The sequence below is a fragment of the Bubalus bubalis genome, chromosome 21 (genome assembly GCF_019923935.1).
Source record: "Bubalus bubalis isolate 160015118507 breed Murrah chromosome 21, NDDB_SH_1, whole genome shotgun sequence".
NCBI classification, from domain to species: domain Eukaryota; kingdom Metazoa; phylum Chordata; class Mammalia; order Artiodactyla; family Bovidae; genus Bubalus; species Bubalus bubalis.
The window spans coordinates 38,503,484-38,520,362 of record NC_059177.1 but is presented as its reverse complement, the minus strand read 5'-3'; the positions used below and the strand labels follow the sequence as shown (position 1 = coordinate 38,520,362).

At 39.9% G+C, this 16,879-nt stretch overlaps 1 protein-coding gene across 23 annotated transcripts in view; it reads right to left on the bottom strand.

Moving 5' to 3' along the window:
• The window catches only part of CADPS (calcium dependent secretion activator), a 463,291-nt gene that overhangs the window by 348,285 nt on the left and 98,127 nt on the right, over positions 1-16,879 (bottom strand). For all 23 annotated transcript variants that reach the window (XM_044934052.2, XM_044934055.2, XM_044934056.2 and 20 more), the window contains exon 2: positions 548-661. In XM_044934052.2, coding sequence (XP_044789987.2) covers positions 548-661 — 114 coding nt within the window. The remainder of the gene's footprint in view (positions 1-547; positions 662-16,879) is intronic.

Genomic DNA, 16,879 nt, shown 5'->3' with positions numbered 1-16,879 from the left:
AAAGAAGGAGTCAAGTGCTTAGCAACAAGAAGGAGCGTTTCACTGAATCAATCAACGAACATTTTTAAAACATCTACTGAGAAACACAGCGCTCAAGGGCAGAATAAGCATGTGCTCATTGACTGAGGCAGGGACACCAGTGTTTTTGTTTTAAAACAATTTTCTACCTAAAAACTGAGTAAAGAAAGGAAAAAAGGAGGAAGGCATTTTAATAGCTGTGTGACTTTGAAAAATTGACCTAACTTCCCTGAGCCTCAGTCTCTTCATCAGTAAAATGGGAATAATATCACTATTGTCAAGATTAAACAATAAATGGTATGTAAAACACTCACCACTCTTCCTGGTATAACAATTTACAATTTCCCTCACCCCTTGAACAAAATGCTTCTTTATACTCCTTAAAGTTATAATCAATCACAGACCCCTTGACCTCAAGAAAGATGGCCCTGTAGAAAGCCAAAGCTACTGTTCTCACTGACCAGTATTTCAGAAACCCCAGACTCCAGGTTTGAGCAGTGTTGGCATTCTTCTGTCCGGTGAACCTTACCTCATAGTAACTCTGGACAGCGTTCATAAAGGCTTCGTCAGCCACGATTTGGGTTTCCCCATTGAGGAAAGCCTGAAACCGGTCCTTGACTGTCTGCAGCTGTTGTTTGCTGATCTGTAAGAAACAGAGGAGGAGGAGATGGTGAGGACCTTCTCTAAACAAGGGTCACAGTTACTTTATATTGAAGATGCCAGGCCCATTGGCATGCTGGAGCTGGCGTGTACTGGCATGTGGAAGCTGACTGCTATATTTGCAGAAATTCTGTGAGGCAGCTGTTAAACATATCATTACTAAAAATTAATATAAATTAGAGCTAAATTATATTAAAAACAAAATTCAAAAACTCAGAATTCAATGCTTCCTGCTTCTTTGATTATTTGTGTTTTTGAGATTACTTACATCTATTGTATTTCCATGGTGGAAATGATAGATAATGGGTTGCTACCATACATTTCTTCCCAGTTTTGCATTCAATTATTTTATTTTTTTTTATTTTGAGAGGCAGATATCAGCCAAGGTGGAGAACCCAGAAATTAACCCACATATACATAACTCACTAATATACGGCAAGGGAGCTAAGAATACTTAATAGGGAAAGGACAATCTCTTCAATAAATGATGTTGGAAAACCAGATATTCACATGCATCAGAATGAAACTGCACTCCTATCTTCTACCACACACACACACACACACACACACACACACACACACACACAAACACTTCCCTGATAACTCAGTTGGTAAAGAATCTGCTTGCAGTGCAGGAGATCCTGGTTCAATTCCTGGGGTCGGGAAGATCCGCTGGAGAAGGGATAAGCCACCCACTCCAGTATTCTTGGGCTTCCCTGTGGCTCAGCTGGTAAAGAATCTGCCCCCAATTTGGGAGCCCTGGGTTTGATCCCTGGGTTAGGAAGATCCCTTGGAGAAGGGAAAGGCTACCCCCTCCAGTATTCTGGCCTGGAGAATTCCATGGACTACAGCCCATGTTGTCACAAAGAGTGAGACATGACTGAATGACTATCACTTTCACAAAAATTAATTCAAATATGTTAAAGACAAATGTAAGACCTGGAACTGTTATCCTACAGAGGAAAACATAGGGTAAAGCTTCCTGACATTGGTCTTGGCAATGATTTTTTGGCTATCACACCAAAATCACAAAGAATAACATCAAAAATAAACAGATGAGACTACATTAAACTAAAAAGCTGTCACATAGCCAAAGAAACAATCAGCAAAATGAAATACAATCTATGGAATGGGAGAAAATATTTTCAAATCATTTGCCTGGTAAGAGGTTAATACCCATAAGACATATACCTCAATAGAAAAAAAAAAAGATTAAAAAAATGGGCAGAGGACTTGAATAGACATTTTTCCACAGAAGACATACAAATGGCCACTTAGTACATGAAAAGATGCTCTATTTTACTAATCATGAGGGAAATGCCAATCAAAACCGCCATCACCACACACCTGCTAGAGTAGCTATTATCAAAAAGATAAGATATAAGTATTGGCAAAGGTGTTGAGAAAAGGAAATTCTATTAACTGTTGCTAGAATTGGTACAGCCACTGTGGTTTCTGAAAAAATTAAAAATACAACTACCATATGCTCTAGCAATCCCACTTCTAGGTATACATTCCCAGGAAGGGAAGGAAGACACTCTCTTGAAGAGATAACTCCTTCCCATGTTCATTGCAGTATTATTTATAATAACCAAAATATAGAAACAACCTACTCCTCATCAATGTATGAACAGGTAAAGAAAATTTGATATGTATATATGCATGTGTGTACATACACACATACCTATACATTCATAATACATACATTGGAATATTATCATACGTACACAAACACACACATTGGAATATTATTCAGCCATAACAAGAAAATCCTCCTTTTGCAACAACACGTAGGCACCTTGAAGGCACTATGCTAAGTGAAATAAGTCAGACAGACAAAGACAAATATTGTATGCTCTCACATATGCAGAATCTAAAAAACCCGAACTCATAAAAATAGAGACATAGAGACCACAATAGTGGCTACTGGGGGCTGGGGGTGGGGGAAATGCAATCAAAGAGTGAAAATTTCTGGCCATAAGATGAGTAAGTTCTAGAATTCTAATATGTATTAACATAGTGGCTATAATTTATATTACTCTATTAAGTATTTGAAAGTTGTAAAGAGAGTAATGTTACATGCTATCACAAGAGAAAAATGGTAATTATGTGAGGGGATAGAAGGGTTAACCAACCTTCTTGTGGTAAGATTCTGCAGTATATGCATGGACTGAATTGCCACACTGTATGTCTTAAACCTATGTATGTTATATTTCAATCATATTTCGATAAAGCTTGGGGGTAAGTATCCTGCTAAGTGCAGCATGGAAATAGACAAAAGTTTTTAAACTGTACTGTTATTCCAGGGTGTGGCATAGATAACTGGAGCAGTAGGTTATATGTGATTCTCTACCTCATCAAGCCTGCCTTTCTTCCCCACTTAGGAAAGCATCCCTGAAAGATTCCTGTTTATTTTCTCTTCTCCCTCCCTTATCTAGCTGTGTTCCACTGTCTTTCAGTCTCAGGAAGCCCTTCTCAAACCCTAGCCTATATTTGCCTGCTAAGTAATTCCAGGCCACATCATGTATTCTAACTACTTGTTCAGTTCAGTTCAGTTCAGTCGCTCAGTCGTGTCCAACTCTTTGCGACCCCATGAATCGCAGCACGCCAGGCCTCCCTGTCCATCACCAACACTACTTGTTATGATCAAATTTGTTAGATGATCTGTCTCTTCTTGCTATTTTGTTCACTGATGTTTCCCCAGGGCCAACTTAGTGCCTTAATACATGCCAGGTATTCATGTTAAATGGATGAATGAATGAAGTATATAGAAGATAAATTATTTTTGAACATCCTTTCATCATTTCTAATTTAGCTAAAAAGAAAGTCAGCTAACAACTTTGCTCTTTTAAATGTTATTCATACAAAGTCATGGGTTTCTCTGGTGGCTCAGACAGTAAAGAATCTACCTGCAATGCATGAGACACAGGAGATCAGGTTTGATTCCCTGAGTTGGGATGATACTCTGGAGAAAGGCATGGCAACTCACTCCAATATTCTTGCCTGGAGAATTCCATGAACAGAAGAGTCTGGTGGGCTACAATCTATGCGGTCACAAAGAATCAGACATGACTCAGTAACTTTCACTTTTTGTACAAAGTCACACCTCCTAATTGACCATAGGATGCTGTGTCTGAGAACCGCTGCTCTAGTAGAAAGACGAAGCAGATCATTTCAGGCCCAGTTCTATCAACCCCTGTGTCATCTTGGAAAAGTGACTTATGTTTTCCGAGTTGGCCAAACTTAACAATTCATTGCTGGAATAGGGCCATGATTAAATAAATAAATGTTATCTCATCCTCAGTTTTCTTACTTGCAAAATGGTAATAATCCTAATTACTCACTACCTTGGGATAGTTATAGCTATTCAGTGACATGATACGAGTTATTTTTTTTAATTATGAGTTTCTATATACATTGAGAGTATTTTCACCACTTGAGTCAAAGAAAGTTTTGCTAGTAGAAAATAAGGCTAAAAGCTATAGGAGACTGAAGTCTGGTGTGAGTTTTGACTCCATCAGGAAATTAATTGAAGCAGAACAGATTTTTGAAAACAGATATACACTAAAGTTGGGGTGCTTTAGCTCATTTTTTGTACTTTGGGAGAACTGGGGAATGGTGAATTTGGAGGCAGACGTAGGGGCCTTCCCTGGTGGCTCAGTGGTAAAGAGCATACGGGCCAAAGCTGAAGATGCAGGTTCGACCCCTGGGTTGGGAAGATCCCCTGTAGAAGGAAATGGCAACCCACTCCAGTATTCTTGCTTGGGGAAATCTCATGGACAGAAGAGCCTGGAGGGTTAAAGTCAATGGGGTCACAAAAGAGTCAGACAGGATTTAGCAACTGAGCAGTACAAAGGAGTTAGATTTGTATCAGATTCATAGCTGTTTTGTTCTAGAATACCAATGGCCAATGTCAATGTAATTTACATTTTCTAATACATTTTCATTTTCTAGTCACATTTCAAAAAGTAAAAAGCAGGTAAAATGAATTTTCATATACTTCGTTAGTCCCAACATGTCAAGATACTATCACATTGATTGTAACTATTAGAGAAATTACTAACAAAATAGTTTACATTCTTTTTTTATACTATGTCTTTGAATTCAGTGTGTGTGTGTGTCTGTGTGTGTTTTAGTTGCTCAGTCGTATCTGACTCTATGTGACCCCATGGACTGTAGCCCCCCAGGTCCTCTGTCAATGGAATTCTCCAGGCAAGAATACTGGGAATGGGTTGCCATTTCCTTCTCCAGGGGATCTTCCCAACCCAGAGATCAAGCCCGGATCTCTTGCATTGCAGGTGGACCTTTTACCAGTCTGAACCACCAGGGAAACCCATGTACACCTAAAGTACATCCCAGTTCAGAACAACCCCACTGCAAGGGTTGAGTAGCCACATGCAGCAAGTGTACAGCATGGGCCTAGAGCAGGGAATAACTCACTTCTATGCTGCTTAAGCTTTACTGGTCTAACCTGAGTATATTGATTATCAGTGGAGTTGTACAGAAAATCATAGTTATATACACTGAAATATCAGGCAGCAGTTGATTTCTTCATAAAAATGACACCATCACATGAATTTCTTTTAAGCAGGCTGATTTAAGTCACAAATCTTTACAGTACAGAACCAGCTGAAGCATCTCACAGAATTTCTTGCTGAGAATTCCTTCCAGGTCTGGATCCATACCAACTCTGCAAGATTTGGGAGTTGGATGCAGTGAGGTGATGGGGCAGGAATGGAAAGGAAAACAATAAACTGTGCTTTTGCCTTAAGTGCTTCAATAATTAACATAAAATGAGGTGCACACAATCTAGAAGACAGGATTGCTGACCCAAGCCAAACCCATTATCACTCTCACCTTTTGTTAAACAAGCCTAGTGCTCATTTATTCAAGAAATATTTACAGATAACTTATTGCCTGCCTGGCCCTGGCCCTGCCCCAGGCCCTGAGACCAACAAAACACACCATTTCTCATCTCACCCTCCAGGGCTAGGCCCTGACGAATCAAAAGCAGTAAAGGATTGCCCTCAAGGACCCTGCAGTCTAGGTGGAGAGGAAAAGCATACCAAAAACACACAAAAGTATGGTTTAGGGTTTCAGAGGAGAGAGATTACAGATTATAAAAATCTCAAAAACAAATCTGAAATGGAAATATGTATATATGAAACTGAATCACTTTGCTGTACACCTGAAATTAATCGAACATTGTGAATCAGCTACATATACTCCAATATAAAATTTTAATTCCCACAAATGGAATAGTTTATTTAAAAAAAAAAAAAAATCCCTGACAAAAAGAGAAGGCCTCCAGGAATATTCATTTCAACTGAGTTCACAGAACCCAAGTCATGAAGCCTCACAAAACATCCCCCACGTCCCTGGATACCCCAAGCTCCAAGCAGGAGAGTTAAGGACATGAATTCTAGTATGTGTTTATGTCTGGGCTTGACACCTGCCCATCCATGATCACTTCTTTTCTCACCACGAATCAAACAAACATTGCGTCCATTTAGTCAACTCACTAGTTGTATCTCACTAGGCAAACAACTAACCTCTGCACACCTCGGTTTTTTATCTGTAAAATGGGGCCAATAGTGACCTCATAGGATTGTTCTCAGGGTGAACTGGGATAAGTAAACTATTCATTACAGAACCTGGAACAACATGAATGCTCAATGGACATCAGCTGCTGTGATGATTCATTCTCATCTTAAGTCTTTGCCTACCATTCCCTCAAGAAAGCACGCCTATGGGAAAATTCATTATGTATCCACAAAATCCAGCCCCTGAACTACTTTCCCAGGAGGAATTTTCTACTTGTTCATATCTTTGGTCACAACCCTAAGTGTACATGCACTGGACTATGAAGTTGTTCTGAGCACCAGTCCTTAGAGGTGGGGTCAGGAGCCAGGAGTTGAAAATGTGGGCTTGGAGTCAGAGAGATGTGAGTACAAATACTAGTGATACCCTGCATTTCCAAAGTGGGTGACCTTGGGAAAGTTATTATCCCCGAGCCTTTGTTCTTCCTGCGTTGGACTAGCCAAAAAGTTCATTTGGGCTTTTCTGTGAGCTGTTATAAAACTCGAACGAATTTTTTGGCTAACCCAACACAATATGGGGATTACAAAACCAACTTCCTAAGGCTTCTCTGGAGAGATGAATAGGACCCGGGATGATGTAGCCAAGGATCTTAGCCCACTCTCCAGATCAAAAGAAGAGTCCAGTGACAAGGGGCAGACCACAGACCAAATGTCCATGGCCCTAAATAATGCGGCCTCTGTACACTCCCAGCTTCTGGTCCCACTGTGTTCTCCACTTACTCTGCTCCAGCCACACTGACCTCTTTTCTCCTTCTCAATGCACCCTGACCTTTCTTGCCCAGAAGCCTTTGCACCTGCCATTCCCCCTGCCAGGGACACTCTTCCCCTTCCTCTCCCCAAGGCTGTCAACTTCTCACCCTGAAGACTCAGCCTACCTGGTATCTGCCAGGAAGGTCTTCTCAGCCCACCCCGCCTACCATGATGCTTCCCCAAACTGCTCTCTATCAAGTTGCCTTAGACCCTGTGCGTTTCCTCCACAACCATTATCATAGTCAGCATGTATCTTTTCTAAGATAAATTTAACTGAATTATAACCTGCATGTAGAAAAATATACACCCTAAGCACAGAGCATGAGACATCTTCACACAATGAAATTTCCTGTGCAAATAATTCTCTTTTCAAGGTGACCTGGACCCCAGAAGCTTCTGTACTTTCCCAAAAGCATTGCCCCTCTCCAAAGGTTACCTGACTTCTATCATCAGAGACAGATTTTGTCTGTTTTTGAACCTGATGTCAGTGCAGTCAAGCATTATGAGATTCTGGCACATGGTTGGGGGTAGCAATAGCTTGTCCATCCTCATTGCTGAGTAGTAAAGCATGGTAAAACTTTGTTCTTTATCCATTCTCCTATTGATGGACATCTGGACCTTGTTTCTCTATTTTATGATTCTACTAACTTTTCACTGTTTATCTCCCCATAAGAGCATCTGTTTCACAGGTAATGAGAATCACATCTGTCCTGTTTACTGCTGTGCTTCTAGTGCCCGGCACAAAATGAGCTCTGATCAAATATGTGTTGAATCAATATGTAAGGTTACTGAGTAGTTAATAAATCCCAGGCACAGTGTTAAAATTGGAAGAAAAAAAATGACCAAGGCACACTTTTAGTTCTCGGTTGTCTCATAGTATAGTCAGAGATCATATTCATCTTTGATTCCTTAGTATCCTTTCACTGAGTGTATGAGTGAATGAAAATCTCTCTAAGGAACTCCCATAAATAACCAGACTAAGAACCAATCTGTAGGATACAATTTCTCTCTGGATAAAAGTAACTGACCTACATAGGATTGAATCCTGAAGGTGACCTTGCATGAACACACCAAGATAATTGGCCAAGAGTAGCTGACTGTACAACTCTAAATAGACAAACAGGTCTCTATGAGCTGCTTATGAACAGAATCGTCCTAAAATAGAAGCCCATCTCAAAGCACTCAATATGCATGGAATCCTCTTGTGCATCAGATCAGAATTCAGAATTGAAGTAATGAGTTCCAAGAGCAGAAAACCTGAATGATGAAAGGTAATTATTGCAGAGGAAAGTGCTGCAGCGGCGTTTGCTAGAACTATTCAAGCATTCTTGGTTCAATCCACCTCATTAAGCGAGGCCTGAAAATTTCCCCTGCATTTCAGGCAGTATGCAATCTACTGCAGCATTCTGGAGAAGTACCTAATGGGACCCACAGTGAAGAGAAAACCACACGTTCTAAGGGCTGGTCTCAGGAGAGGCAATGTTGAAGTCAGAGTAAGCTCAGGTCAAATCTCAACCTGAATACAAGTCCTTGGGCATGCAGTAACTTGGGTTTTCCCGTCTGTAAGTAGCAAATGATCTTATGTACTTTGTAGGGTTTTTGTGAGAATGAGATGAAATATATATAAGATAGCATAGGTACATGGTACAGAGTAAGGGCTCAGTGAATAAACAAAAATAAGAAGTATTATTGTTACCATTTAGTTTTTCCTTTTTCCCTTTCAATGTTTTAATCTTATTTCAATGCTCCTTTTTTTTCTTGTTTATTCAATCACTTGAAATTACATTTACCCCTTCTTGTTCCTCCCAATTTAGAGGCTGAAAAGCCAACTACTCTTTTCCCAGCATCCTTGCAACATAGGTAGCCATGTGACAGAGGCAGAAAACTACTGAGGGTCTTCTGGAAAAGCTTTTGAATGAAATTCTCATAAAAAGGAGTACATCTGGTAGTGTAACACTTTCCTTCCTTGCTGCCTCCCTCTTTTGCTGAGAATAAAGATATTTTGTCCAGACTTGTGCAGTTTATTGTGTGATCATGAAGGAAGGTTGATGTTGGTACTTTTGAGGAGCTGCATGAATGTCTGTAAACACCCATCTGTGGCCTTCTCATTATGTGAGAAGAAAAGGAATCACTATTGGTTTAACTCATTGTGTGTTTTCTCTTGCTGCTAAGTCACTTCAGTCGTGTCCGACTCTGTGCGACCCCATAGACGGCAGCCCACCAGGCTCCCCCATCCCTGGGATTCTCCAGGCAAGAACACTGGAGTGGGTTGCCATTTCCTTCTCCAATGCATGAAAGTGAAAAGTGAAAGTGAAGTCGCTCAGTTGTCTCCAACTCTTAGCGACCCCATGGCCTGCAGCCCACCAGGCTCCTCCGTCCATGGGATTTTCCAGGCAAAAGTACTGGAGTGGGGTGCCATTGCTTTCTCTGGTGTTTTCTCTTACTTGCAGGCAAATGCTTTCCTAATGGATACATGTGGCTTTCTCTAGGCATGAAAGAAAGCATGCTTCCTAAAGTGCTTATTGGTTAAAATGCTTCCTATGACAGGAGCAATGTATTATGAAGGAGGAAAGAAGCAATGCTTACTAAAAGAATGAATCTAATACGGCAGCATTCTGACAACTGGGAAAAGGTATCAAAAATTGTTTTTGAGTGTAAAGAGAAGTTTCAATTACACACATACATGAAATCCTTCTCTAAAGTACAAGGTCAGCACTGTAGATTACAACATGAGCTATGACTTTTCTTTGTCAAAAAAGAAACTTGGGGGGACTTCCCTGGTGGTCCACTGGTCCAAACTCCCAGCACAGGGGGCCTGAATTCAACCCCTGGTTGGGGAACTGGACCCCACATACCACAACAGAAGATGCCACATGCCGCAGCTGAGACCCAGTGCAGTCACATAAGAAACAATTTTTTTTTTTAAGAAATTTTTACTTCATTATAGAAATAGGCAAAAATATCAACAAGTGCTTTAAAAACTAAAAGTTTAATCCAGAGCAATGAGGGCAATGTTGATTTAATTTCTTTTCCTTGAAGGTTATCGAAGTTTATGTTGTTGGCTCATTAATTTTATTCGTAAATAAAATCTCCTCTTTCTACAACTAGACTAATAAAACATTTTGTACAATAAATGAACTCTTGCGTTCAGGAAAATTAAAAATCATTCTTATCAATTTCTACATCATGAACATGTATACACCATATCCTGAAAAAAAGATGTTAATGTGAATTTCAAGCATTTTGCTTGAGAAGGAAAATTTGAAAGGCTTCATCACATAAAAATATAATAATTCTGAAATGGAAGTTGAAGGCGCAAAATTATGGAAGATGGGAGAAGTTACAATACAGCTGTAATTCTGATTTTCTCTTTGTGACATGGTTTCCCAAATTCAGCCATTCAGGTAATGCTTTCATGAGTATGCCCTCTCTGTATACCAACTATTAGTGAAGTGAAGTCGCTCAGTCGTGTCTGACTCTTTGCGACCCCATGGACTGTAGCCCCCTAGGCTCCTCTGTCCATGGGATTCTCCAGGCTAGAATACTGGAGTGGGTTGCCATTTCCTTCTCCAATATACCAACTATACTACTATTTATTTTAAATTTTGTCCCAAATGTATTTCAAATAGCTTCATTTTTAACTGAAACTTTAAACAATAATAGCTGTGCAGGCACAGGCTTTATGTACTAGCTATAGCTAACATAGGGATCTACTCTAATCTTATATACATCTCCCACATTTTTAAAAGTGCTTCTCTAGAAAAATTTTTTAATCTGCTATATATAAATGTTCTTGCTCAATTTTTTAAATTTAGGGCAGCAGCTGAATGTCTTTACATTAATTACTACCTGTAAAAAAATTAACTCTGAACTTTTAATTCGTTAAATAATAGAAAGACAAACCAACCGTTTTAATCCTAAAAAACTGTTGGGGCAGAAGAGAAAGAACAAAGTATTCTATGACCCAAGAAAAGTGACCTTCGTAGGAGAATTTAAACACTGATTAAACTGGAATTTTCTGAAAAAATATTTAGTAGAAGAGAAAAAAATTAGGAAAAGATGAATCTAGAGAATGAATCAGACTAATAGCTGGATTAAAGCTGGGATGAGAAAAAAAAAAATAAAGCTGGGATGAGAGGAGGTAAAGGGTACAGTACAGGTAGCAGCAAAGAACAGGAGGAGAAGGAGAAGATAACTTGTATACACACTGCAAAGCTCTTAGAAGTTGGATTAAACATCCTGCCCTTTAATGCAATACTCACAGTTTAAAGAAAAAAAAAAAAAAACAGATTACATTTTTTTTCCAATTTGGAAGCACTCAGGCAGCATTCAACTCAAATTTTCTGACAGGTGGTTAAAGATGCAGGCTTAGACCCAAGGCCTCATGGAGAGTTGTTCTAGTTTCCACAGGTCTCAAATATTTTGGTTTCAAGTCTCTTTACACTTTGATAATTTATTGAAGAATCCAGAGAACTTTTCATGATGCAGTTTACATCTGTTGATGTGTATTGTAATAGAAATTAAAACTGGATAGTTTTAAATATTTATGAGTTCATGGAAAATAACAATATATTTTCCATGTGTTAAATCTACATAACACTTTAAGAAACTAACTGTATTTTTCCCTGGTGGCTCAGGCGGTAAAGAATCTGCCTGCAATGCGGGACACTCAGGTTGGGAAGATCCCCTGGAAAAGAGAATGGCTACCCACTCCAGTATTCTTGCCTGGAGAATTCCATGGACAGCAGAGCCTGTAAGGCTACAGTCCATGGAGTCACAAAGAGTCAGACACGACTGAGCCACTTACACCTTCACTTTTCAAAAACAAAAATCAGTGAAATCAATGGCAACAGGATATAGTACTGAAAATCTCCCTAAAAAAATTAACAGAAGACAGCCGGATTCTCGTATCTGTTTCTGCAGTCGGTCTGTTGTGATATGCTGTTTTGGTTGAAGCATGTGAAGAAAATCTGGCCTCCCACAGATACATGGTTGAAAAGGGAGGAATATTTTAATAGCTTTTTGAGAGAGATGTGGATTATCTTTGATAATATACATACCAAAGTTCAGCCAGAATATTTTCTTAAAAGTTAGTTGCGATGTAAAATTGGAAACCTCATCAACGCGACTGGGGAACAGCAAGCTTTTATGCTGTGTTTAGAACATTGCCTCTATGGGCATATGTTAAAACACAACAGCATACAGGTTTTTAAAAAGCCATAGAAAGGTGGTTGTTTCTGTTGTTTAGTCGTTGTGTCCGACTCTTCTGCAATCAGAGCTGCATCTCCTGCATTGTAGGCAGATTCTTCACCACTGAGCCACTTGCTAAGTCCCTGGGGGAGGGATAAATTAGGAGTTGAGGATTGATATATACACACTACTGCTGCTGCTGCTGCTCCTGCTGCTGCAAAGTCGCTTCAGTCGTGTCCGACTCTGTGCGACCCCATAGACAGCAGCCCACGAGGCTCCCCCATCCCTGGGATTCTCCAGGCAAGAACAGTGGAGTGGGTTGCCATTTCCTTCTCCAATGCAGGAAAGTGAAAAGAGAAAGTGAAGTCGCTCAGTCTTATCCGACCTTCAGCAACCCCATGGACTGCAACCTACCAGGCTCCTCTGCCCAAGGGATTTTCCAGGCAAGAGTACTGCTATATATAAAATAGAGAAACACTAAGGACCTACTGTACAGCAGAGGGAACTCGACTTAATATTCTGTTATAACCTATATGGGAAAATAATCTAGAAAGGAATAGATACACTGTATATACATAGCTGAACCACTCTGCCGTACTCCTGAAACTAATACATTGTAAACCAACTGTGTGTGTGTGTGTGTGTGTGTGTGTGTGTGTGCAGGCACGCACACTTGGTTGTGTCCTACTCTTTTGTGACTCTACAAACTGCAGCCCCTCAGGCTCCTCTGTCCATAGAATTTTCCAGGCAAAAATATGAAGTGGGTTGCCATTTCCTACTCCAGGGGACCTTTCTGACCCAGGGGTCGAACTTGCCATCTGCCCTCTACACCCACACAGCATGTCCTGGCCCCCAGGAGTAGTTTTCTCCCCACTCCTGTCTTTTGTGCCCTCCTAGCAGAATTTACCGTGCTGTTTCCAGCAGCCTTGTCCCACACTGCCCCTCTTTCTGTTTCTGCTTCAGGATTTTCAGCTCCCCACGCTGGGTGTCCAGTGTGTCATTTCCCATTTATCCGAGGCCCATGAGGCTGACCCAACATTATCTGCTCTTTTCTGGGTTTCTATACCCAACTTGAAAGCTGCTTGTTCTTTGAAAGGAAGAGGATTGTGTAGGAATGACTTCTGTATTTCTTAATGGAAATATGTCAATGCATGCATGTCCTGACATACCCTCAAAGAGCTTCCTGCCTACAGATTCACTGCTCTTGTGCTTGGCAGCACCCAGCTCAGTTGCTGTGGGCCTTGTAGTTTTGTCTGCTGTGAGCTCTCGGGCAGTGAACAATGCTCAGGGAGACTGTGGTGTCTACCCTATCACAAGCCCCTTGTTACAGGTTATGTGAGTAAGTAAGCGTGTGTTCCCTCACCTGAGGTTACCTGTCTCCAGTAGGTCCCATGCACATTAGCAGCCACTCATCCAGCTAAGCAAATGGAACCCTAATAAACATTAGTCCAACCTTTCCTCCTTATAAATTAGAAACTGAGTCCTGGAGAAAGAGAGGACAGAACTAACATTTACTTGGTAGCACTTAACTGCCAGGTTCTGTGGTAAGTCTTTACCTATTGTCAAAGTATATTTTTCAAAAAATTAAAAACATGACTCACATATAAATACATAATGAGCATTTACCAAAGATTTATTTAACTATTTATTAAAAGGACCAGAAGAAAGGAAAACTAATTCAAAGTGTATTAGAGGAGAAGCGATTTATATATTCAGCCAGCAAAGGGATGCTAAAATGAGTTTTCTAAGTTCTGTTCAAAATTGGTCAGTGTCAATAATTCTGTAACTTTGGAGATGATCTCTTGCTACCAGACAGAAATCATTTGCAACTTATCAATATTCTGTAAGTTAAACTCTAGCTTCACAGAATCTGAGCTCTATTCAATAGAAACAAATAGATCAAACAAACCTATGAGAATGTGGTGATGTCTGGGTAGGCTTGTTAGACACTGCTCTGCATGATTTAAAAAAAAAAAGGTGAAAAAGTTATCTTGTAGCTTTATTTTCAAACTTTAATTTGTTTTAATGAATTATCTAATATAATCTCCAAAATCTAGAGTGTACATAAGTATCCCCATGTCAACGCAAGTTAGGTAAGCTGCCCACAGTCATATAGCTCAATGGTGGTAGAGGAGGAAACATCACAGTCGTCTTCATTCCCTACTTTGTGCTGTTTTATTTTTATTTTACTTTTTAAAATAAATTTTTATATTAGGGTATAGACTTTGGGCTTCTCAAGTGGCTCAGTGATTAAGAATCTGCATGCAGTGCAGGAGATGCAAGTTCTATCCCTGGGTCAGAAAGGTCCCCTGGAGTAGGAAATGGCAACCCACTTCAGTATTTTTGTCTGGAAAATTCTATGGACAGAGGAGCTGTCCATAGAATTGAAAGAATTCTATGGACTATGGGCTGCAGTTCGTGGAGTCACAAAGAGTAGGACACAACCAAGTGTGCGTGTGTGCACACACTCACACAGACACAGTTGATTTACAATGTGTTAGTTTCAGGAGTACAGCAGAGTGGTTCAGTTATGTATATACAGTGCATCTATTCCTTTCTAGATTCTTTTCCCATATAGGTTATAACAGAGTATTAAGTCAAGTTCCCTCTGCTGTACAGTAGGTCCTTATTGTTTCTCTATTTTATATATAGTAGTGTGTATATATTAATCCTCAACTCCTAATCTATCCCTCCCCCAGGGATTTACCAAGTGGCTCAGTGGTGAAGAATCTGCCTACAATGCAGGAGATGCAGCTCTGATTGCAGAAGAGTCGGACACAACTTAACGACTAAACAACTGAAACAACCACCTTTCTATGGCTTTTTAAAAACCTGTATGCTGTTGTGTTTTAACATATGCCCATAGAGGCAATGTTCTAAACACAGCATAAAAGCTTGCTGTTCCCCAGTCGCGTTGATGAGGTTTCCAATTTTACATTGCAACTAACTTTTAAGAAAATATTCTGGCTGAACTTTGGTATGTATATTATCAAAGATAATCCACATCTCTCTCAAAAAGCTATTAAAATATTCCTCCCTTTTCAACCATGTATCTGTGGGAGGCCAGATTTTCTTCACATGCTTCAACCAAAACAGCATATCACAACAGACCGACTGCAGAAACAGATACGAGAATCCGGCTGTCTTTTGTTAATTTTTTTTTAAATTTAATTTTATTTTATTTTTAAACTTTACATAATTGTATTAGTTCTGTTAATTTTTTAAGGAGATTTTCAGTACTATATCCTGTTGCCATTGATTTCACTGATTTTTGTTTTTGAAAAGTGAAGGTGTAAGTGGCTCAGTCGTGTCTGACTCTTTGTGACTCCATGGACTGTAGCCTTACAGGCTCTGCTGTCCATGGAATTCTCCAGGCAAGAATACTGGAGTGGGTAGCCATTCTCTTTTTCAGGGGATCTTCCCAACCTGAGTCTCCTGCATTGCAGGCAGATTCTTAACCGCCTGAGCCACCAGGGAAAAATACAGTTAGTTTCTTAAAGTGTTATTTAGATTTAACACATGGAAAATATATTGTTATTTCCCATGAATTCATAAATATTTAAAACTATCCAGTTTTAATTTCTATTACAATACACATCAACAGATGCAAACTGCATAATGAAAAGCAAGCAGACCACAGCAAGACAGAGGTGTTACAGAGGCCGGGTGTTCCAAGTCTTTGCATCTCAGAGATCATCTTCTGGAAGGAAACTCTTTTATTTTAGAAATGAATAAGAGACCAGAGTAGGCTTTTACATCCTCTACTACACTGAAATTTCTTATTTCTTTTTGGTCCCCAGATTGATTGAATTTTGTTCATTTTGTTTTTGTTCTAAAGAAAACCTTCAATACCAAATTCTACTCATTCAAACCTTAATATTGCTCACCTCCCTTGTCTCCCCCAATCCTCCACCAATATTATGCTGACGTCTACTCTGCTAAGAAGTCTAGATATTTGGTGTGGGTGGAAAAGACGAGAAGCATCATTCCGGAACTTGTTGAAAAACTGAAAAAAGACAGGATGTCCAAAGGCAGGAGATACACAAAGGTGAGAGGGAAAAAAGCATCTCCCCCTCTTGGCAATTTTTGCGCAATGCAGACTAATGGGGCATCCTTAGAGTTTCACATCAACACTGACCAAATTTCTGGAGCTCAAATTCATACATCTCTCTATCCATTCACTTATTCATTCATTCACATTCAACCAATTATTTATAGTGCATCACTACATGTCAAGCACTGTTCTAGGCACCGAGGATCCAATGATAATTTTAAAAAGCAAAAAAACCCTTTTCCTTTTGGAAGGACGAAAGAACAAGGAAGGTCAGCCACTCTGGTTGACCCTCGTGATACCTAATGGATGGTATGAGTTCATGACCAATGTTTTACTTAGTGTACAATAAGTGAAGTGAGTTAAGTCGCTCAATCATGTCCGACTCTTTGCAACCCCGTGGACTGTAGCCCACCAGGCTCCTCCATCCATGGGATTCTCCAGGCAAGAATACTGGATTGGGTTGCCATTTCCTTCAAAAGAAGAGGTAAATTCTGATTTATAAGTTACCCTATAGTCTCCAAAGGGGGAAATAAAATGTCCTCAAGGGTGAAATTTGGCTATGAAGGACAACCAACTTCTTGCTCTGGAAGGACATACAGAATTGTGC